The 24,682-nt window shown below is 38.0% G+C and overlaps 1 protein-coding gene and 1 non-coding gene across 17 annotated transcripts in view; one reads left to right on the top strand and one right to left on the bottom strand.

The window, feature by feature from the left end:
- LOC105480072 (MLLT10 histone lysine methyltransferase DOT1L cofactor) overlaps positions 1 to 24,682 on the top strand; it is a 219,205-nt gene that overhangs the window by 126,406 nt on the left and 68,117 nt on the right. For 15 of the 16 annotated variants that reach the window (XR_011608212.1, XR_011608213.1, XM_071070398.1 and 12 more), the window contains 2 exons: positions 17,393 to 17,648; positions 20,282 to 20,851. Coding sequence is in view for 14 of the 16 variants with exons in the window: in XM_071070398.1 (XP_070926499.1) it covers positions 17,393 to 17,648; positions 20,282 to 20,851 (826 nt within the window). In the remaining 2 variants the exon portion in view is untranslated. Of the gene's footprint in view, positions 1 to 15,853; positions 15,990 to 17,392; positions 17,649 to 20,281; positions 20,852 to 24,682 lie in introns of all 16 variants that reach the window. The other variant, XM_071070409.1, reaches the window with a different exon arrangement.
- On the bottom strand, positions 8,592 to 8,698 carry LOC112426393 (U6 spliceosomal RNA). The gene has a single exon (XR_003017694.1). It is a non-coding gene; the product is annotated as a U6 spliceosomal RNA (small nuclear RNA).

Here is a 24,682-nt window from a genome sequence, read left to right as displayed (position 1 = left end):
AATATACCAGTTTAAAACAACATAAACTTACTAGTTGTCATCTTGTAGGCCAGAAGTCTCGGTGGACTCAGCTATTTCCTCTAATTAGGGTCTCTCAAGGCCAAAATCAAGGTGTTGGATGGTCTGGGTTCTTATCTGCAAGAATCTGTTTCTACCATTAGTCAGGTTATTGGCATAATGAATCTGCTTATATGCTTGGTCAGGTTATTGGCAAAATTCGATTCCTTGTGATTGGTTGTAGGATTGAGGTGCCCATTTCTTTGCTGACTGTCAGGTGGGGGTCAGCCCTTGGCTTCTAGAGCCTCTCTTTATTTCCTTGTGCCATGTGTTACATGATCCCCTCCATCTCATAGGTAGCAATGGCATGTTGAATTCCTCTTATACTTGGAATTTTTTTTGCATGTCTTTTGCTTTTAGTTGGAGAAAGTTCTCCTTTTAAACTCATGTGATTAGATTGGGTCTACCTGAAAAGTCCAAGATAACGTCCTTATTTTAAAATCCATAAGTTTAATTACATCTGCAAAGCCCCTTTTGCCATGTAATATAACATATTCACAGGTTTCAGGGATTAGAATGTGGACATCTTAGTTGAGGGGTGCTGTCCTGCCTTCCACAGATATTTTGGGGTTGAGATATATCTATTAATATTAGACATCTAAGTAGATATACTGACTAGCCAGCTGAATACCTAGTCTGGTATTCAGAAAAGAGGTCTCAACTTTGAATATTAAATGTGGGAATTGTATGCATATGGAGTTATTTAAAGTCACAAGACTGAATGATACCACTAAGGGAGAAGTGAGTGCAGGTAGAAAAGAGAATAGGCCTTAGGAGGCCCAGGACCTCCTGTGTCGAAAGGTCTGGAAGAGGAGGTACAACTGACAAAGGAGACTGAGAAGAGGCCAGAGTTTGGAAGAAAACTAAGAGGATGTGGTGTGCTGGAAGCCAAGTTAAAGAAAGGTGGGGATAAGTGAACTGTGTCGTACATTAAGGACTAGCCCTTTGATTTAGTCATTTGGAGGTCATTACTGACCTTTAACAGTTTTAAAGTACTGATTGAGGCACAAGCCTGATTGGAGTGCTTTATAGAGAGAATGGGATAGAAAAGTCAGACAGTGTGTATAAATGAGGAGCTTTGCCGTGAAGAGGAGAAGAAGAATAGGGAAGTGGAGATAATGAAGGGTATTTTTAAAATAACATAAATAATAGGATGTTAGGTACACTAATAGGAATGATTCAATAGAGAGGAGGAGTAATGAAATGATAGACAGGAATATTGCTACAGTGATGTCCCCTAGAATATGAGAAGGGATGGGATTTTGGGGAAAATATCTTTTGATAAATCCAGAGTTTTTTCAGTAAAAAGCAATGCTTTTAGTTGTGATGATTTGAGTAGTATTAGATTTGAGCGAAGAAAAAAAGGCATGAGATAGTTAACTATAATAATGCAAAAGAAAATTGCGATGATGTTTTACTATGATTTCTGGGTAGTCACAATATTCCACCTGAGGTTCATGGTCAAGACTTAAAAGTGAGGCAGATTTACACAGCTTTTTGTTTTTCTCTGTTCTTGTCCATCTCTATGGATGTGGGCACAAAGTAGGATTTGGTCAGGTTGTTATTTTACCATCTAATATAGTGAATGAGTGAGGGTAAATGCCAGGGGGGTTATAATGATGGATCATTATATTTAAACCCAATGGGTAGGGAAATGAGGACAATAGATGAGGGATAGTATATACTGGTTAATGTTTTCTGGTGAAATTAAAGGATTGTTGAAGGCTGTACACAGTGGCTCATGCCTGTAATCTCAGTACTTTGGGAAGCTGAGGCAGGAGGATTGATTGAGTTTGAGACCAGCCTGGGCAACTCAGTAAGACCCCAAAGATTGTTGAAGTAGTAAAGAGTGAATTAGAAATATGAAGTGGTATTTAAGAGTATGATGTATAAAATGGAAATTATTGAGGGTTTGAGATTATTTAATCGTATCAGAATCTAGGATGTGATCAGGTCATGAGGGGCTCATGTGGGGCAGAAGAGAAGATCATTGGAAGAGAGGCTGTCAAGGAACAGAGAGACTGGAGGTTATAAAAGATTGTCTAGATGTATATTAATTCTCTAAGAAGTAAAATAATAGTAGTGTTGAAGACTGACAGTAATGTAGGTCCTACGGCAGTGGTTGGCAAACTTTTTCTGTCAGGGGCTGAATACTAAATATTTTAGGTTTTGTAGGCCATACTGGCTCTTTTTAGTGCTCAGACCTTTGCTGCTGTAGAACAGAGTAGCCATAGACACTTTGTAAACAAGTGAATGTGGCAGTGTTCCAGCAAAACTTTATGGACACTGGAACTTAAATTTCATATAATTTTCATATGTCATGAAATAGTCTTCTTTTGATTTTTTAAAAAAGCTATTTAAACATGTTAAAATCATTCTTAGCTGTTGAGCTATACGAAAACAGGCGGATGACTAGAGGGCCTGTAGTTTGCTATATCCTACCCTAATGAGGAAACCTAATGGTTGCTAATGTCTGGTGACATGAGAATTTTTTGTTGGAAGGTTTTAGAGAGTTATAGAATTAACACTGAGGAATGAGGAAACTTACTTCATTTCCATACCCAGTGATACAAGAGCTGTGGTAGCAAAGTAACATTGAGATAGCTACAGATTAAACAGTGGGTTTCAAGGTCGATCTACATTTTTGTTGGAACAAGAATCAGAAGAGATGTTCAGAGAAAAGGATGGGGTACATTGCACCTTGTTCTCAGAGCACAGTGGAAGGCTTTCAGCTGTTGAAGGGGAGGGGTGGCAGGTGTGGACATAATAGGGGAGGTTCACAACTGTGTGGGGATGAGGCAGGTGAGGATGGACCTGGAGTCCTGATGACTGACATAAAAACAGGGAGAAAGTCATTATCAGATTGACCCTAGGAGACTTCAGGCAAATAAGATGAGGCCTTGAGTGTTTGAAGAGGTTGGGTAGAGAGGTAGTATGGGCTCCTTCTTGATCCTGATGGCTGGTAGAAGACTTCAGTCATAGGTTCCTTTTGGGGGAAGGGTGTCATTTTACTGTTGGTTCACCACACTCTTCTCTTGATGGAAAGATAGGGATAGCTCAGGGAAAGAAAGGCTGTTTTACCCAGATCTTTAGGGCTCCTTCTAGACTGTATGGATTTTTAAAAATTATTGATATATGGTAGTTGTACATATTTTGGAGGTACATGTAATATTTTGATACATGTACACAATGTGTAGACTCCATGGTTGATGGTGGTAGAGCACACGTAAATTGAAAGTCAAGGGAACTTTAATTCGCTACTGTAATTTTTAAATGTCTGTATCATGTAGTGTTTGCACATTTTTAACCTTAGTTTACCATCTGTTTTGCCTTAGTAAAAAATTCTGTTTCATTTATTTCTTTATTAACTTAGATTATACTGCCTTATATTTTTTAGTGCACTTTTTCTGTGACTAACCTTTAACCTTTTTGTACTATAAATGTTTTAAAACTAGAAATTAGCAACAAATATTTACTTTAATATTATGTTATATTAATGTGTTATCACTATCACCTTTTAAATATTGCAACTGTAATTTGCTAGTATAGTATTTTCACACAAATCTTTGGCAGCGATGGTAGTGGACCACCGGTGACACATAAGCATTGTTCACTAAGGTTGTTATCAAAGGGAGTAAAAGTGTAAGTGTATTTTCCAGAAACCATAGCTCTTTGTTTCTATGATTGGGGGATTTCAGTTCTTAGGTAAAAGATAATTAGATGGAACACATAGGCTTCCGTGTCTGCAGGAACTTGATGTAGGGAGTCCTTTAATATGACAAAACAAGTAGAGACAGCTTATGTTTTTAGGGAAGTGTGGTTACTCCCCTGATTTCCCCAATTTATAGTATTTCTAAGCACTTCAGACTGGTTTCCTTCTTCCCATGGTAGAAGAGGATATTGCCAAGGAAAAAAAGGGGAGATGCCAGGTGGGGTAGCTCACGCCTATAATTCCAGCACTTTGAGAGGCCGAGGTGGGTGGACCACTTGAGGCCAGGAGTTTGAGACCAGCCTGGTCAGCGTGATAAAACCCTGTCTCTACTAAAAATACAAGAAATTAGCTGGGCATGGTGACACGTGCTTATAATCCCAGCTACTCGGGAGGCTGAGGCAGGAGAATTGCTTAAACCCAGGAGGCCGAGGTTGCAGTGAGCCAAGATGGCACCACTGCACTCCAGACCAGGCGACAGAGTGAGACTCTGTCTCAAAAAAAAAAGGGAGAAAGTCTTCGTTCTTGACCAAATAGAGATTTGCTTGCTGTCAATGTTATTTTGGTAAAGAAATTTGTAGATGCTTATAAGCCACAGTTCTCTTTTTAAATTGACAAAATTGAACATCACACCTTGTTAAAAGCAATCTTTAACACATTACCTTTCATTATTATTAGAAGACGTCATTATTTCTGAGCGTCATTATAAATAGCTCACAATTTTTAGTTGTTTGAATTTTGAGGTAATTTAGCTTTTAAAGTACAGTTTTTGTTTGTTTTAAGGAAGTTTTTTGTGTACCAGAGATACATGATCAGGTTTTTGTCTCTTTCTCTTTGCAACATTTTTAAAAGAGGATAAAGGAGAACCTAATTTTAAGTAAATTTTTTCAATTAGCTGTTAAATTTTGTACTGATTTTTTAAGACTTTCAGAAGAAATTTTTGGTAAAATAAGTTAATTTTTGTGTAATTTAAAAATTTTAATGTTTCTTTAAGGATCATCTTTTAAAGAAATCTTTAGAACTTTAAAGTTATAATGAAATCCAAGTGGAGATTTAATATTTGTTTATTAAGTCACTTTATCTCTTTGTTCTTTTCTTGTATTTTACAACACAATTATATTTGAAAGTTAAACTTTTTTAAAAAGTAAATTTAATTTTGAAGGAAATACACACACACACAATCTTAGGGCCATAAGGTATTCAAAAGTCTAATGTATCATAAATATACATGAAATGTTGCACATATTTAAAATAGAAACATTGGTAACATTTTGACATATGTACACATTAGTGAAACTATAACCACAATCACAGACAAGAGTTTCCTTGTGACTTCTTTTAATCTCCTCCCTGTCTTCACATCCCTCCCCAGGTAGCTACTGATCTGCTTTTTGTCACTTTAAATTAGTTTGAATTTTCTATAATGTTAAACAATGGAAAAATATAGTATGTATGCTTTTTCTGTCTGGCTTCTTTCAGCATAATTATTTTAAGATTTGTTCTTGTTGTATCTTTTAATAGTTCAATTTTTGGCTAACTACAATTCTGTGTATGGATATACTATTAATTTGCTTATCCATGCAACAATTGATGTACGTTCAGGTTGTTTTCAGTTTTGGGCTGTTACAAATAAAGCTGCTATGAATATTGTATAAATCTTACAAGATATATGTTTTTATTTCTCTTGCATGAATACCAAGGAGTGGAATGGTTGGGCCACATGGTAGGTGTGACTCACCATGGTAGGTATATATGCTTTTTTTGTATGTGTGACAGAGTCTCGCTCTGTCACCCAGGCTGAAGTACAGTGGTGTGATCTTGGCTCACGGCAACCTCTGCTTCCCGGGTTCATGCCGTTCTCCTGCCTCAGCCTCCCAAGTAACTGGGACTACAGGCGCCCGCCACCACACCTGGCTAATTTTTTGGTATTTTTTTAGTAGAGACAGGGTTTTGCTGTGTTAGCCAGGATGGTCTCAGTCTCCGGACCTTGTGATCCTCCCACCTCGGCCTCCCAAAGTGCTGGGATTACAGGCATGAGCCACTGCGCTTAGTCAATATCTTCATATTTGTTATTTGTTTATTTTTAGTGAAGTGTTTTTTAAGATCTCCCCACCACCTGCCTTTTTTTATTGGCTTGTTTTCTTATTACTGACTTTTGTAAGACTATGTATTCTGGATGCAGGTCCTTTATCAGATACACATTTGTAGATATTTATCTCACTCTGTGGCTTATATTTTCATTCTTTTAATCTTTTGAAGAGCAGACGTTCTTTATGAAATTTAGTTTATGAATTATTTTGTGTTTTCTTTTATAAGCTTTTAAACTATAATTCAGGAGTATATAGTCATGAAGCCTAGACCGGTTAGCCAAATCTAAAAGAAACTGGCTTCTTATCACAACTAACATGTGAACATTGCCACCCTTCTTCTCTCCAGAATGACCATAAAAAAAGTTACTGTGGAGAAACAGAAACCTAGATTTGAGGCAACACGTAAAAACCAAAGGAAAAATAGCAATTCAGTGGTTCGTTGGTAAAAGCAGGAAAGTTGGTGCCCTTCACTGGGCTACTTTGCTCTTCTTACTCTTGCGCTTTTTTTTTTGAGACGGAGTCTTGCTTTGTTGGCAAGGTTGGAGTGTAGTGGTGTGATCCCAGCTCACTGTAGGCTCTGCCTCCCGGGTTCAAGGGATTCTCCTGCCTCACCCTCCCAAGTAGCTGGAATTAACAGGCGCCCACCACCACACCTGGCTGATTTTTGTATTTTTAGTCGAGATGAGGTTTAACCATGTTGGCCAGGCTGGCCTCGAACTCCTGAGCTCAGGTGATCCACCCTCCTTGACCTCCCAAAGTGCTGGGATTATAGGTGAACCACAATGCTTGGCCTTATTCTTGCTCTTTTTGTTTCTCTTCTTCAGCCCATCCATGTTAGACCCCAATAGATTTGAACAAACCACCTATTAATTTCTTTGGAGGTTACCACAGTGCTGATTGTTCCTTGCTAGTGTATAAAAATCCTGTTGAAATTTCTGTTTATTTTGTATTCTGCCACCTTGCCTAAACTTTTTTTGAGACAGTCTTGCTCTGTTGCCCAGGCTGGAGTGCAGTGGCTCATTGCAGCCTTGACCTCCCAGGCTCAAGCATCCTCCCACCTCAGCCTCCTGATTCACTGAGACTAGAGGTGCACACCACCATGCCCATCTAATCTTTTCTTGTAATTTTTTGTAGAGATAAGTTTCGCATGTTGCCTAGGCTGGTGTTGAACTCCTGGGCTTAAGCCATTTGCCCCCGCTTGAGCCCCCAAAGTGCTGGGATTATAGGCATGAGCCACCACGCCTGGCCACTTTAATTTTTATTTCTTTGCTTACATTGGGCTTAATTGGCTCTTCTTTTTCTATTCTGAAGATTAAGGACAGGCGCAGTGGCTCACGCCTGTATCCGAGCACTTTAGGAGGCTGAGGCAGGCGGATCACTTGAGATCAGGAGTTCCAGACCAGTCTGGCCAAAATGGAGAAATCCTTTCTCTACTAAAAATACAAAAATTAGCTGGGCATGGTGGTGCAGGCCCATAGTCCCAGCTACTTGGGAGGCTGAGGCAGGAGAAGCACTTGAACCCGAGAGGCGGAGGTTGCAGTGACCCGAGACCTCACCACTGCACTCTAGCCTGGGTTACAGAGCAAGACTCCATCTCAGACACACACACACACACACACACACACACACACACACACACACACACACACACATATTACAGAGCAAGACTCCATCTCAGACACACACACACACACACACACACACACACACACACACACACACACACACACACACACACACACACACCCCTGGTGTGGTGGATCCCCTGAGGTCAGGAGTTTGAGACCAGCCTGGCCAACATGGTGTGAAGCCCCGTAGCTACTAAAAATACAAAAATTAGCTGGATGTGGTGGCAGACGCCTGTAATCCCAGCTACTCAGGAGGCTGAGGCAGGGAATCACTTGAATCCAGGAGGTGGAGGTTGCTGTGAGCCAAGATAGCGTCATTGCACTCTAGCTTGGGTGACAAGAGCAAAACTGTGTCTCAAAAAAAAAAGATGATTGTTCTATCTTTCTTCTTTTCTAATACATACATTCAGTGCGATAAATTCCTCTTTAAATGCTGCTTTCCCAGCATCTCACAAATTTTTATGTTTTATTTTCATTTAGTTCCAAATATTTTTAAATTTCTCTTTATATTTCTTCTTTTACTTATATGTTATTTAGAAGTGTCTTGTTTAATCTCCATGTATTTTTGGATTTATGGCCACCTTTCTGGTATTGATTCTGGTTTAATTTCATTGTGGTCTGAGAAAGCAAGGCACTGTATGATTTCTGTTCTTTAAAATTTGTTAAGGTGTGTTTTATGGTCTAGAATGTGGTCCATCTTGGTTAATGTTCCATGTAAGCTGGAGAATAGAAGAATGTGTCATTTGCTGTTGTTGGATGAAGTAGTCTACAGATGTCAATTATATACAGTTGATTGATAGTACTGTTTAGCTCAACTGTGTCCTTAACTGATTTTCTCACTAGTGTATCTGTTAATTTCTGGCTGTGATATCAATTTCTATCAGTTTTTGCTTCATGTATTTTGACCGCTTTTGTTAGTCACATACACATTAAGGATTGTTATGTCTTTTTGAAGTATCAACACCTTTATCTTACGTAATTACTCTCTTTAGACCTGATCACTTTCTTTGCTCTTGAGTCTGTTCTGTTCATAATTAATACAGTATTTCTGCTTTTAAAAAATCAGCATTAGCATAGTATATCTTTCTCCATTTCCTTTTTATTTATTTTTATATGGAACACTTCACGAATTTGCGTGTCACCCTTGCACAGGGGCCATACTAATCTTCTCTGTATCATTCTAATTTTTGTATATGTGCTGCCGAAGCGAGCACTGTTTCCTTTAAACTCTACGTGTCTTTATATTTAAAGTAGGTTTCCTCTAGACAACATACAGTTGCTACTTGGTTTTGGATCTGTGACAATCTTTATTTTTTAATTGGGGTATTTAGACCATTGCCATTTAAGGTGACTATTGATATAATTGGGTTAATATCTACCATATTTATTACTAATTTTCATTTTTACATTTTTGTTACTGTTTTTGTCATTCACAGCTTTTGTGGTTTTTACTGAGTATTTTATATGATTGCATTTTCTTGTCTTTTTTTTTTTCCACCCTGTCATCACACATTAAGTGTTTTATTTCACCCTCTCCTTGATTGCATGTTTTCTGAGGCAAATTCAGATATAATTCTTATACTTGTGCCTGTGTGGGTAACGTGTTTTCCTCTGGCTTCCTTCATGGATTTTAATCTTTGAGAGTGGAGGTGTACTTCCCTTTCCCCCTCCTTTTTCGCATTTATCTTGCTTGGCGTCCTCTAAGTTTCTTTGATAGCTGGTTTGGCTACTGACATTTGTTCGAGGGGAAGTTTCTTGATGTTATGATTTCAAATATTGCTTCTCCTTTCTTCTCCTCCTTGTATTCCCATTTTAACTATGTTATGCCTTTTGTATACATCCCAGCATTCATGAATATTTTGTTTGCTTTTGTTTTCCAGTCTTTTTCTCTCTTTCCGTTTCAATTTTGGAAGTTTTTATTGTCATATCCTCAAGCTTAGAGATTTTTTTTCTTGAGTTGTGTCCCACTCTGCTGATGATTCCCTGAAAGACATTCTTCATTTCTGTTTGTTTTTGATCTCTCTGGCATTTCTGATTTGCTTTCATTATGCATATGTTCTTGCATGTTGTCTGCCTTTTCCATTAAATTCCTTATCGTATTAGTCATAGATTTTAAAAATTCTTGGTCTCATAATTCCAACATTCCTGACATGGCTGACTTAGTTTCTAATGGTTTTTCACTTTGTTTAAACTGCATTTTTTGCCTTTTGTGTTGTTGTTTCATGTTGAACATTATGTCCTGTCAAAAGGAACTACACTCTAAATAGACCTTTAGTAACACACTAGTAAATTGCGGGGAACAAGAGGCATCCTATACTTCTATAATTTTCAGTCTTTAGGTGAACCTCCCCTGGTGAACTGCATAGGGGCTTCTTAGTTATTTTTTTCTCCTGCAAGTGGAACAGGATGATGGTTAGAGTCGCCTGAAGTTGTACATTTCCCTTCCCTAGGTTAGTTAGGCTCTGACAAAAACCTCCACAGGTTAGAATCTCGTTAAATAGTTTCTCCTGAAAGCAGGCCTTGTTAGGAAAAACAAAGCTCTGGTTATTTCAAAATGGTTCCTTTTCCCCCTTTATTGGAGGGATCTCTGGGGGACTCTTTCTCCGGTATTCACTCTGAGGGCCTGCTAGAGGTCCTAGAGGTAAAATTCACAAAAGTGTGAGAGTCCTCCAAGACCGGGTCCCCCTGGAGGTTTTCTTTTTCAGCCTTGTCCACACTGTGCCTCTATCAGTTTATCAGTTAAAATAGTTTAGGTTTTCTTTCCCTGATGCTGGTTCCTGCAGAGGTTTCAGCTGCTGGGTTTGCTTAGGTAAGTTGTAAGTCTCTCTGTGCATTGATTTGTCTTTCTGTTTTTTTTTTGTTTTGTTTTCTTAATTATACTTTAAGTTCTAGGGTACATGTGCACAATGTGCAGGTTTGTTACATAGGTATACATGTGCCAATGTGCCATGTTTTTTTTTTTTTTTGAGACTTGAGTTTCACTCTTCTTGCCCAGGCTGTAGAGCAATGGCGTGATCTCGACTCACTGCAACCTCTGCTTCCCGGGTTCAAGTGATTCTCCTGCCTCAGCTTTCCAAGTAGCTGGGATTACAGGCATGTTCCACCACACCCAGCTAATTTTTTTGAGACGGAATCTCGCTCTGTCACCCAGGCTGGAGTGCAGTGGCATGATCTCAGCTCACTGCAAGCTCCACCTCCCAGGTTCACACCATTTTCCTGCCTTAGCCTCCCGAGTATCTGGGACTATAGGCGCCTTCCACCACGCCTGGCTAATTTTTTTGTATTTTTAGTAGAGTTGGGGTTTCACCTTATTGGCCAGGATGGTCTCGATCTCCTGAGCTTGTGATCTGCCTGCCTCCGCCTCCCAAAGTGCTGGAATTACAGGTATAAGCCCCAATTTTTTGTTTAGCAGTTTGCCCTATGACCTCTCCATTCACTAATGTAAGAGTTGGTGATTTTCAGTTTGTTGAGCTTTGTATTTGTTTTAGGGTAGAGCAAAGACTTCTCTTTCCTCCTCATATGCTCAACGAGTAACCAGAATTCCTAGTATTGGCATTTAACGATATAAACTTCCCTCTTAAGTAGGGCTTTATGAATTTTGATATGTCGTGTTTTCATTTTTATTTAGTTTAAAAAAATGCTTTGTGGTTTTCCTTTTCTTCTTTGACCTATGAGTTACTTAAAAGTGTGTTATTTAGTTTAGAAATATTTGGATATTCACTTTGTTACTGATTTCTAATTTAATATTTTTATATTATATCATTCCTTTTAAGTTTATTGATGCAGAACATGGATTATCTTGTTAAATATTCTGTGTGGCTTTTTTTTTGGGAGATGGAATCTCCCTCTGTCCCCAGGCTGGAGTGCAGTGGCGCGATCTTAGCTCACTGCACCCTCCGCCTCCCGGGTTCAAGTGATTCTCCTGTCTCAGCCTCCTGAGTAGCTGGGACTCACCCAGCTAATTTTTGTATTTTTAGTAGAGACAGGGTTACACTGTGTTGGTCAGGATGGTCTCGATCTCTTGACCTCATGATCCACCCCCTCAACCTCCCAAAGTGCTGGGATTACAGGCGTGAGCCATTGCGCCTGGCTCTGTGTGTTTTTTAAAAGAATGAATGTGTATTCATTTGTAGTTGTGTGGAGTTTTTCTGTAAATGTCCATTAGGTCAAGTTGATTTATATTAAGTTGTCTATATCTTTACTTGTTTTTTGCCTGTTTGTTCTGTCAATTATTGTGAGCAGGTGCAGAAACAATTAGGATTTTTGTATCTTCTTGATGAGTACGCCACTGTATTTTGTTAATATTCTTTATTGTGAAATCTACTGGCTGATATTAATATAGTGAATTTAGCTTTCTTTTGATTAGCTTTAGCTTGATGTTTCTTTTCCCATGCTTATACTTTCTTTGTGCCTTTATATTTAAAATAGATTTCTTTTTTCTTTCTTTTTTCTTTTTTCTTTTTTTTTTGAGATAGAGTCTCACTCTGTCACCCAGGCTGGAGTGCAGTAGCATGATCTCAGCTCACTGCAACCCCTGCCTCCCAGGTTCAAGTGATTCTCCTGCCTCAGACTTCCAAGTAGCTGGGATTGCAGGTGTGTACCACCACGCCTGGCTAACTTTTGTATTCTTAGTAGAGATGAGGTTTCACCATGTTGGCCAGGCTAGTCCTGAACTCCTGGCCTCAAGTGATCCACCTGTCTCGGCCTCCTAAAGTGCTGGGATTCCAGGCGCAAGCCACCACGCCTGGCCTGAAGTTAAATTAACTTAAAGTAGGCTTCTTTTTTGTTTGTTTGTTTGCTTGCTTGTTTTGAGGGGGTTTCATTCTTGTTGCCCAGGCTGGAGTGCAATGGCATGATTTTGGCTCACTGCAACCTCTGCCTCCCGGGTTTAAGGGATTCTCCTGCCTCAGCCTCCCCAGTAGCTGGGATTACAGGTGTGAGCCACTGCACTGAGCTAAAATAGGTTTCTTTAAAGCAGCGTATAGTCATGTTTTGAGTTTATTCATTCATTGTTGCAATCTTTGCTTTTTAATTGGGATGTTTAGAGAATTTACATATAATACGATTCTCTGAGTGGTTGTATTTTACTATAATACTGTTGTTGTGTTGTTGTTGTTGTTGTTTGTTGTTGTTGTTGTTGTTATTATTATTATTATTATTATTATTGAGACAGGGTCTTGCTCTGTCTCCCAGGCTGGAGTGCAGTGGCTTGATCTCAACTCATGGCAACCTCTGCCTCCTGGGTTCAAGCAATTCTCCCACCTCAGTCTCCTGATTAGCTGAGACTACAGGTGCATACCACCACATGTGGCTAAGTTTTGTATTTTTTGGTAGAGATGGGGTTTTACCATGTTGGCCAGGCTGGTCTCGAATTCCTGACCTTGGTTGATCTGCCTGCCTTGGCCTCCAAAAGTTCTGGGATTACAGTGTGAGCCACCGCACCTGGCCTCTGGGTAGTTGTATTTTAATCTAACATTTGCTAATCCTTTTCTTTTTGCCCATCATTTCTCTTTCCTTCTCTCTCTCTCTTTCTCTTTCTCTGCTGTATGTTTGATTGAACCTTTTTTGTGATTCAGTTTTGCCTGATTTGCAATAATTTTTTGTTCCATTGCATTGTTTTAGAGACTACAGTATAGCATCATTAGTCCATCAGAGTTTACCTTCAAGCAGAATTATACTAGTTTACATATAGTGTAAGAACCTTGTAGCTATATACTTCTACCCTTTTGGTTTCGTGTTATTTTTATCACTTTTTTTTTTTTTTAACATATGTTACAAAACTCACAATTTATTGTTACTCCTTTTGCTCTACATCAGCTGTCTTATAAAGAGTTTAAAATAGGCCAGGTGCGGTGGCTCATGCCTGTCCTCCCAAGCACTTTGGGAGGCCGAAGCGGGTGGATCACGAGATCAAGAGATCAAGACCATCCTGCCCAGCATGGTGAAACCCTGTCTCTACTAAAAATACAAAAATTAGCTGGGCATGGTGGTATGCGCCTGTAGTCCCAGCTACTGGGAAGGCTGAGGCAGGAGAATCGTTTGAACCCAGGAGGTGGAGGTTGCAGTGAGCCAAGATCGCAGCACTGCACTGCAGCCTGGCAACAGAGCGAGACTCGTCTCAAAAAAAAAAAGTTATGAACAATTCTTTATTATTTATCATTTTTACTATATTTGTCTGTTACTCCTTCCTTATCCCTTTTCACAGTTTCAATTACCTTCAGTCAACTGAGGTGTGAAAAATATTGAATTGAAAATTCCAGAAATAAATAAATTATAATTTGCACAGTTTTGAGTGGTGTGATGAGAAATTTCACATCATCTTGCTTCATCTCTTTGTACTACATTTACCATTAGCAATTAATATTTCTAATGCTCTTCATTCTTTTTGGTATATTCACATTTCATTTATTATTTACCTGAAATAGTTCTTTTAGCATTTATTGTAGTGTTGGTCTGCTAGTGATTAGTTCTTTCAGCTTTTATATCCAAAAAACCCTTTATTTTGTACTTGTTTTAGAAAGATATTTTATAATAGTTGCCCGTGGAATTCTAAGTTGACAGTTTTTTCTTTTAGTACTCACCTGTTTTCTAGATTGAATGTTTTTAGGGAAAATTTTGCTTTCATTCTTATCTTTGTTTTTGGCATGTAAGACATCCTTAAAAAAAAAAAAAGAAAAGAAAAGCCTGGTTTCTTGTAACATTTCCTCTTTATCATTGGTTTTTAATGATAAACAATTTGATAATGAACTGAGTTCATTTACTTTTCTTCATATTTATTTTTCTTGGGGTTACTTGAGGTTCTTAAACTGTGAGGTTTTTTTTTCCTCATCAATTTTACAATTTTTCCTACTATTATTTCTTCAGTTTTGTGGGGATTTTTTGTTCGTTTGTTTTCATCCCCCCATTCTTTTTGAGTAGTCTAGTAGCATGTAAATTAGGCTACTTAAAGTTGTTCTACAGCTCACTGTTCTTTTTTTTTTTTTTTTTTTTTTAAATCATTTTTTTGGTGATTTATGTTGGGTAATTTACATGTTGTAGTCTCAAGATAGGCTTGGTACAAAGTATGTGGGTTTTTATGGGACACTTGAATAGTACATAATTTTATTTAAAAATTTTAAGCAGTACATTATGTTTTCTAATGGTCACTTCTTGTCACCAATTTAGATGACAGAGCCTTGTAGACTAATCTGAGGCAACCATACCTTTTGTAAATAATCATAGCTGCTTTTTTTGGTTACTTGTTATAGAGTCGTTATTTAATTTTGGATCTAGTTTTAAATTTTTGTTTGAAGTAAATAATTTTTGTTCCCACTTAATGGTATTGTGTAGGTATATTGGTGTTGCAGCTTATCTTTGGACTAATAGTTGGCCATGAAATAAAAATTACATGTATTCTGAATTAGCCTTTTAAAAGATTAAGTTGCCTATAAATCACAATGTAGAACAAAGTATTTATGCAGCACTTCAGAGACTCTCAATACAGCCAGATATCCAGTTTTATCTCCAGTAGAAAAGAACAACTACAAAAGAACTTATATTTTTCAGTAGAGCAGCAAATGAAGTAGTTTGCATTTTGTGGTCCAATTTGCCTGAAAAAATAAATATTATTATGTACAAGAATTACACTCAGAGCAGTGAGATGTTCGTACTATGATAGACATTTAGAATACAAAAGTGAGGAAACAAGATTTTGTGAATTTAGTCTTGGGCTTACTCATAGTGTGTCTTTCAGCCATCTCCTACCTCCCTCTGGTCTCCTTTTACCTGTCTTTTCCTCGATTTTGAGTTGATTGTTGTACGTTTATAATGGAGTTCCCTAGTGCCATATTGTCCCAACAGCACATTATGGAATAAGTACTTTTAAAATCACTTTTAAACGTGGAATTAAAATAGAGGTTTCTCTTTGAATGAACCCTGCATTGCCTTAGTGAGTGTCATTATGTATAATTTAAAAATTGTTAACATCTAAAGCTAAAATTCATTTTTTTCATATTAAGTCTGATTATGTTCTGAAATGTAGGTTTGGACATTTTAAAAATGTTCAGTTATGGTTTTAATGTGATTTTTTTGTCACTGAAATTTGATTGCTTTATTCATTGCTTTCTTTGTAATACTGTTTCTTCCAAATGTCATGTTTTCATGGGTTTTTATGGACAGATTTATACTTGAGGGTTTGAGCAAGGACGTTCTGTCAAGTAAGTGGGAAAAATGACCATCTCTAATGTAGATTGTCATGTGGAAGTGAATAGTGTATTTTCATTATAGTACTCTACCCAATTTTCTCTCCATTCTTTATTTGATACATGAACAAAAATACGTGAGTGAAGAACACCACTGTGTTTTCTTAGATGACTTTTAAACTTCACTAGGTCATGCAAGGATCAGATGTGAGAGGAATGGAGAACCTCAGGATCAACTCAAGTAATTGGAAAAAGTATTTGAAAAATGAGGTGGGGTGGTTTCCAAATTGACCTGCCCAGCATGGAAAAGGTTCATATTTCTAAAGTAAGCCATGAAGTTTCATCAGCTTAAATGTGATTGGTTTGTAAAATGGGATTTTTTTTCCTTTTAAACTTACTTTGAAACGTTTGTTCTTGTTTGTGGATTGTAGTTTGTTAGAATAGTGGAGTACTTTGTTTTTATGAAATATTTCTTCTATTTAATGATGCATATCCGTTATTGACACTGAGATAATGGGGCCTGGGGATGGCAACAGGTTGATAGAAAAGCCGCAAGAAAGATTTGGTTTTCCAAACACTTAATTTTTTCTCTTATTCCTCTTTTTGAAATTGTTTTTGCTAAAAATGCCAGCCATTTTGAAACTTGATTTTATTGTCATGTTCTCGTTTTTCATATTCATCTGATTGATTGTGTTGAGTGGTGGCTGTATGTGGGAAAATTCACTTTTGCATATTTTCAAATTTTTTCATTTTTATAGCAGAGATTTTAGATACATACAATAAAAAAGTATTCACTTATCCAACAAAACTTTGGTGCCGATTATGTTGCAAGCACTTCGTGAACTTTATGCTGTCCATGCCTCAGATACTTTAGTGAACTTAATGGCGACATCAAAACCTTTGCCCTAGTGGACTTTATAAACCTTTGATTTCAAAACATGGTGATTAATGTGCATCTGGTATAATATACTTTCATGTATTCACCATTATTTGGGTATACCTTGTAATAAAAATGATTGCTAAAACTGGAAACTGTTAATACAGATCTTCATCCTTTTTCCTTAACAAATGCAGATCAAGGGAATAATTGAGAGCCACTTTTAGGGATAGTTATAAAATCTTACCTTTGCAATATATAACTTTTTCCTCAACATAACAATTGGAAAAATGATTTCTGTTTCAAATCTTTCTGTTTTTTTTTGCAAAGGGACCCTCACCTGAATTCTTTAAAAAGTTTCGCTCTGTCCTCCGCTAGCCTTATAAACTCATGGATATGGTCCTCTAATGGATTTGTAGCACGTTAGTCCCTTATTGTCACCTTCCTGTGTTGAACACTAAAGCTTATTTTAATTTCATGTCTAAGAAGTGTAGACATTGTTAAAAAAAAAAAAAAATGATGTTGCTTGACAAATGCTTATCTTCAGTATTACTGTGTGTCACTTCATAAATATAACTAATACATACTTTTACTAGTTGTTGCAATTTGATCCTGAAACAGCCATCTTTAAATTATCTATGCTTTTTCTTTTCTTTCTTCTTCTTTTTTTTTTAAGTAATTATAATGACTTAAATTGTTTTTGGATGATTTTCTTAGGTGAACCGACTTATTTTTAGAACAGAAACTTTGTGTTTATTCTGCAAGTTCTTATTATTAATGTGTCACCTATTGTTTTCTGTAACTAAAATGTAATCAACTCTTTTTCCTTCCCTTTTGAATCAAAATGTTAGACTTATACAAGCACTAGCAACAACTCTATATCTGGATCACTGAAGCGCTTGGAAGATACTACTGCACGATTTACAAATGCAAATTTCCAGGAAGTCTCTGCACACACCTCTAGTGGAAAAGATGTTTCAGAGACTAGAGGGTCAGAGGGCAAAGGGAAGAAATCTTCAGCTCACAGCTCAGGTCAAAGGGGAAGAAAGCCTGGTGGTGGAAGAAATCCAGGAACAACTGTGTCAGCAGCTAGCCCTTTTCCTCAAGGTATTAGTGATGTTTTAGTTAAAATACTTGTCTTTAAGATGGTTAATAATAGTTATGCTTTGTAAAAGAATTATTTTTTTTTTGGGAACTTATAACTAATGGATGTTCTAGATTATTATATGATTAGTTGCTATAGTAAGATTACTTTAAAGATAGTGTTTCCTATTAAATTTTTCTGGTACTTTTTCTTTCCTTTTATAATATGATTTGTGTTTCCAGAGTTGAATTGTAATTTTAATGTTTAACTAGACATGGAATAATGCTTAAAATTGGGGAGAAAAATAATAAAAGCTGGAGCTTTGCTTTGAGTTCTGTAGAACAGCCCTTCTTTTTGTTTGAGATGGAATCTTGCTCTGTTGCCCGGGCTGGAATGCAGTGGCACAATCTCGGCTTACTGCAACCTACGCCTCTCGGGTTCAAGTGATTCTTGTGCCTCAGCCTCTTGAGTAGCTGGGATTACAGGTGCATGCCAGCATACCTGGCCAATTTTTGTATTTTAGTAGAGATGGGATTTCACCGTGTTGGCCAGGCTGGTCTCGAACTTCTGACCTCAGGTGATCCTCCCGCCTTGGCCTCCCAAAGTGCTGGGATTACAGGATTGAGCCACTGTTCCTGCATCTTTTCTATAAGTGTTCTTTATTTATATTTCCTGAACATTAAAAACAATTAAGGTTGGCCAGGCATGGTGGCTCACATCTATAAGCCTAGCAGTTTGGGATGCTGAGGCGGGCAGAACTCTTGAGGCCAGCTTGGGCAACATGGTAAGACCCCATCTCTATAAAAAATTTAAAAATTAGCTGTGTGTGAACTGGGCACAGTGGCTCATGCCTGTAATCCCAGTATTTTATGAGGCTCAGTCAGGTGGATCATCTGAGCTTAGGAGTTGGAGACCAGCCTAGGCAACGTGGCAAAACCCTGTCTCTCTAAAAAATACAAAATTAGCCGGGCATGGTGGCACATGCCTGTAGTCCCAGCTACTTCAGAGGCTGAGGTGTAAAGATTGCTTGAGCCCAGGAGGTTGAGGCTGCAGTGAGCTGAGATTGCACTACTGCACTCCAGCCTGGGTGACAGAGTGAGACCCTGTCTCCTTGGAGAGGCAAACAAAATAAGCCAGGTGTGGTGATGTGCGCCTGTGGCCCCAGCTCCTCAGGAGGCTGAAGCGCGAGGATTGCTTGACCCAGGGAGGTTGAAGCTACAGTGAGCTGTGATTGTGCCACTGCACTCCAGCCTAGGCAACAGAACAAGACCCTGCCTCAAAAAGCAAACAAACAAAAAACAAAAACAAAACCCACTAAATAAATAAATACAATTAAGGTTTACATTTTACATTTGTTAGTAGATAAATACTGGACAATTTTTAGGGGATTTACATAGGTCTTAGTAAATAAGTTGTTGATTAATAATGCATTTGTTACGAAGTTTGAGGTTTAACAGATTAACACACTAACCTGTTTTCTAGGGTGTGTGTGTGTGTGTGTGTGTGTGTGTGTGTGTGTGTTTTGAGACAGGGCCTTGCTTTGTTGCCCAGGCTGGAGGGCAGCCGTGTGTTCATGGCTCACTGCAAGGTTGACCTCCTGGGCTCAAGCATTCTTCCCGCTTCAGACCCTCAGTTAGCTTTTGCCTCCACCTTTGTCTCCCAAGTAGGTGGGACCACAAGCATGCGTCACCATGCCCAGCTCATTTTTAAATTTTCTGTAGAGACAGGTTCGACCTCCTGAGTAGCTGGGATTAGAGGCACATGCCACCACGCCTGGCTAATTTTTGTATTTTTAGTAGAGTCGGGGTTTCACCATGTTGGTCAGACTGGTCTAGAACTCCTGACCTCATGATCCTCCTGCTTTGGCCTCCCAAAGTGCTGGGATTACAGGCATGAGCCATTGTACCCAGCCTAAGGTTCTTATATCTTAGAATGGCATGGTGGGGTACTGATGTTCTTTAAAGAAAGAATAAGCAGTGATGGCTGATGTCTTTATGAAGTTCCATGAAAATTGGATTGGGAGAATGTGAGGCATAGATTAGATTCCATATGATCATTATTTTGTCAAATCCATTTTCTATTGTGGTAGATTCAGCTGAACAATAACAATGACTGGTATGTCTTAAAACTTAGAACTCATAACCTAGGAAACGTCTTTAGGTTCTTATTGTATATTGGGAACATTTTCAGTCATACCTTCAATATTCAAAAAAGAAGTTCCCCTATACATTTAGAGTCAGATTATAGTCTTGTTAACGTCTTCTTGCATGACTGTGGAAAGGAGACTACTGTTCTTTAGTCCTTCCTCAGGCATACATGAGGTGTTAGGGGGAGAATTGCGGATGTTGCTGTGGCAAAAGGTAGGTGAAATAAAAAACATCTTATATCTTACAAGTAATAGCTTGCAATTCCACAGTAAACATTAATACCATCTATAAAATGACACGTATTTTTAAAGGTAATTTTAGGGATAAATTTGACTTCAGTAATAAGTTTTCAAGTCTTAATATACTGATGTCCTAAGTGTTGTAGTTAATTTTTTTTTAACTCTCTCTTCTCTTTAATGATTATATCATGTCTGCTGCTTATGGGAACTTTAGCATCCAATTTTTCTGTCCCCCCTCCCCCGCCCTTTTTTTTTTTTTTTTAACTACAGGCAGTTTTTCAGGAACTCCAGGCAGTGTAAAATCATCTTCTGGAAGTTCAGTACAGTCTCCCCAGGATTTCCTGAGCTTTACAGACTCAGATCTGCGTAATGACAGTTACTCTCACTCCCAACAGTCATCAACAACCAAAGATGTACATAAAGGAGAGTCTGGAAGCCAGGAAGGGGGGGTAAATAGTTTTAGTACCTTAATTGGTCTCCCTTCAACCTCAGCTGTTATTTCACAGCCTAAAAGCTTTGAAAATTCACCTGGAGATTTGGGTAATTCCAGCCTTCCTACAGCAGGATATAAGCGGGCTCAAACTTCTGGCATAGAAGAAGAAACTGTAAAGGAAAAGAAAAGGAAAGGAAATAAACAAAGTAAGCATGGACCTGGTAGACCCAAAGGAAACAAAAATCAAGAGAATGTTTCTCATCTCTCAGTTTCTTCTGCTTCACCAACATCATCTGTAGCATCAGCTGCAGGAAGCATAACAAGCTCTAGTCTGCAGAAGTCTCCTACATTGCTCAGGAATGGAAGTTTACAGAGCCTCAGTGTTGGCTCATCTCCAGTTGGTTCAGGTAGGGGTTTGCCTATTATTTTTTTCCTTCACTCCCACCACCTCCCTTCTTCCGTCTCAAAATGTTTTCAACTGTTGTTACGATAATACTTGGAATTACTAAATGACATTTAATTAAAGTGAAATTTTTTAGTTTTTAAATTCTCTAATGGAAAATACAAAAATGTCTTAAAATCTTAGATGATTTGGTTTTTGGGAAAGATGTTCGGCACTAATTTGATTTTACTTATGTAGGCTAAACAGTCTATTGGTCAGTCATTCATTACTTACAAAACGCTTAGAATTTATTTCCTATTTTTGTTTCACCTGCACAGTATTTTTAAAAAACCAATGCAGAATTTACATTTAGGGTGTGAGTGTTTTTACCCTTTGTTTTTTGTTTTGTTTTGAGCTCCCTTTCTCTAAACTTCAATTTTAGTCATCATTTTCTTTTTTTTTTTTTTTTTTTTTTTTTTTTTTTTTTTTTTTGAGACGGAGTCTCGCTCTGTCGCCCAGGCTGGAGTGCAGTGGCCGGATCTCAGCTCACTGCAAGCTCCGCCTCCTGGGTTTACGCCATTCTCCTGCCTCAGCCTCCCGAGTAGCTGGGACTACAGGCGCCCGCCACCTCGCCCGGCTAGTTTTTTGTTTTGTTTTTTTTTTTTTTTTTTGTATTTTTTTTTTTTTTTTTTTTTTTTGTTAGTAGAGACGAGGTTTCACCGTGTTAACCAGGATGGTCTCGATCTTCTGACCTCGTGATCCGCCCGTCTCGGCCTCCCAAAGTGCTGGGATTACAGGCTTGAGCCACCGCGCCCGGCCTTAGTCATCATTTTCTAAATGACTTCTCACACAGGTATTACTTGAATTACTCTATCCTGGGACATTTTTATATCAGTGATAAATGATTTAAGTTTGTGGAATCTAGCAGTCACATTTTATTTCAGGAGGTATCTGAAATGATTTCATTTTGTTTTCAAATATACTTCATAATTTTACCATTCTTTTTATTATACGACAAGTGAGTTGATATACATTGTTATTCACACCATTGGGATGTTTCTGTAACTTGCAATTTGTGTTATGAATATTATTTTCAATTTTTAAAAATTTCTTCAAAATGCATGTTTTTAGACAGACCCTTAACAGTTGATATTAACTGAAATGTCAGCATCTATCTTTTAAATTGCATCTTGAATTTAAGATAAATGGTTTTCAATAAATGTTGAAACCTTTCTTCTAGTTTTAGATTTCTGATTGTTGAAATAACAAGAATTTAGCTAAGATAAATTATGGATTGTATTTGTTCTGTTAGTTGGTGGCAAGGGTAGGTAGGAAATGGTGTGGAAAAATGATACAATTTAATGAAGAATGCTCATGTTTATTTTATAAATACAGAGTTTTAGATTGTTTTAATAGTTGTGAATACAGAGTACTAACTTCAGTAAACAAACAGAAAAAAGACCACTCCAAGAGAGAAAATATTATATGTAAAGGTCAGATGTGAGAAATAGTAACTATAACTGTGATTTGTCATGTGCCAGTTATGTTAACATTTATTATCTCATTTAACAACGGTTATGAAATGTCCTCATTTTACAGCTGGTGACACTAAGGCTTTGAAAGCTAAAATAAGATGCCCAAGATCACGTAGCCAGGAGTTTCTTTGTATTCAGAAATGAGTGGAATCTACATATGCATTAAGGATGGTTCTAGAGCAGGATTTATCAATCTTAGCGTTACTGACAATTTGGATCCGACAAGTCTTCATGTGTTACCCTGTGTATTGCAGGATATTTACCAGAATCCCCAGTCCCTGCCCCCTACAGGCCAAGAGCATCATCACACTCTCCCTTCCCACAGTGGGAATAAAAAATGTCTCCAAACATTGTTTAATGTGTTAAATGTGTCCCGGGGACCAAAACTACCTCTGGTTGAGGCTCACTATTTTAGAGGGGGAAAATATATATAAATTGTAGTGAGAAAGAAGTTCATAGAAAAGGTTTAAATATATTGCATATTTGAATGTATGCTTTTATTTATATGTTTCCTTGGAGACTAGAAGGGCTTAGCAATAAGCCCCCTTGTCACAAAAAGTACCTTTAGACAAATCTAATAAAAAAAATCGAATTTCTCTTCATTTTTAGCAAGAGGCGTAATTAATCACGTGGAGTACCTTACTGAGAAGATAAAGCTAGATTTGCTTTTGTAGGGAGACCTCTTTACTGATTTTCTGTAGTTTTGAAGCATAGTCTGATAATTTCTAAATTTCAGAAATTACATTTGGATGCTTATTTGAAACACGTCTCCAAATTAATAAAATTAAGATATTGATTTACATCCCTGAAAATATTTTCCTATCTGTTACAGATTTGGGGAGATGTTAAGTATAAGGAGTAGTGTTCCTTATAGGATGGTTGCTTTCAGAGGGCAGTGTTTGTGCTACTCCTGTGGCAGAAAAAAAGGATTTGTATCTCTTACCATTAGGTAAATATAGTAATTTAGGGGGAAATTCTTATAAGTATTAGTTCACAAAAATAAATGACCTAAGAAATTTATCTGCCGAGAAATTTTTAAAACGTTGTGTTTAAAAATTACTCTGAGGCTGGACGTGGTGACTCACGCCTGTAATCCCAGTACTTTGGGGGTCTGAGGCGGGCGGATCACCTGAGGTCAAAAGATCGAGACCATCCTGGCCAACATGGTGAAACCCCGTCTCTACTAAAAATACAAAAATTAGCTGGGCGTGGTGGCACGCACCTGTAGTCCCAGCTACTAGGGAGGCTGAGGCAGAAGAATTACTTGAACCCGGAAGGCAGAGGTTGCAGTGAGCCGAGATCAGGCCACTGCACTCCAGCCTGGGAGACAGAGCGAGACTCCATCTCAAACAAACAAACAAAATTACTCTGAAGATGTTATATGTCTTGTTAAAGCTATAATCATGGAATAAGATTATTGAAAACTATTTGAGATATATTCTTTAGTTTTATATATGTTAATAAACATTTTAAGACTTAGTGCAGAACATTTATTGATAATAGTAAAAAGTGTATCCTTATCCAGAAGAGGCTTGGCTTCATGCCATGAATATTTAGGAATTACACTGCTTTAGTCATAATAAGTTAAGAATTGCTAACTGCTGATGAACACTGAGTGTGTGCCACACACTGTGTTAAGCAGTTAATAAGCATTAAGTGTTATTCCTTCTTATATAGGACAAGAAACTGAGACAGAATTCTCTTAGGTTTTAAGTGATGGAGATATGCATTTTCCCTGGGTCCAGAGCCGTTTAATTAGACAGTTTAACAGGTGTTTGCTGATGAGTGTCTAACACCACACTATTGTAACGTCAGTTTTACTTTAAGCAAAGAGATCCCTGAACAAATTTGAACCAATAATTTAACTTTTGGCAATAGTGTTTCTTTTTTTTTTTTTTTTTTTTTGAGGCAGAGTCTTCACTCTGTCGCCCAGGCTGGAGTGCAGTGGCACCATCTCGGCTCACTGCAAGCTCCGCCTCCTGGGTTCGCGCCATTCTCCTGCCTCAGCCTCCCAAGTAGCTGGGACTACAGGCGCCCGCCACCGCGCCCGGCTAATTTTTTGTATTTTAGTAGAGACGGGGTTTCACCGTGTTAGCCAGGATGGTCTCGATCTCCTGACCTCGTGATCCGCCCGCCTCGGCCTCCCAAAGTGCTGGGATTACAGGCGTGAGCCACCGCGCCCGGCCTTAGTGTTTCTTACTAGTATGAAAAGTTAATTTTTCCTTCGAACTAATTTGAAATTGAGAAATCGTTTAGTAATTGGGGAAACAAGAAGCTTCCCCCCCCCATATAATAAATAACTAGGAAGGAGAAAATGTATA

This window comes from Macaca nemestrina, chromosome 9 (genome assembly GCF_043159975.1).
Source record: "Macaca nemestrina isolate mMacNem1 chromosome 9, mMacNem.hap1, whole genome shotgun sequence".
Classification (NCBI taxonomy): Eukaryota; Metazoa; Chordata; class Mammalia; order Primates; family Cercopithecidae; genus Macaca; species Macaca nemestrina.
The sequence above is the reverse complement of the archived record's forward strand: the minus strand, read 5'-3'. Positions and strand labels throughout refer to the sequence as shown.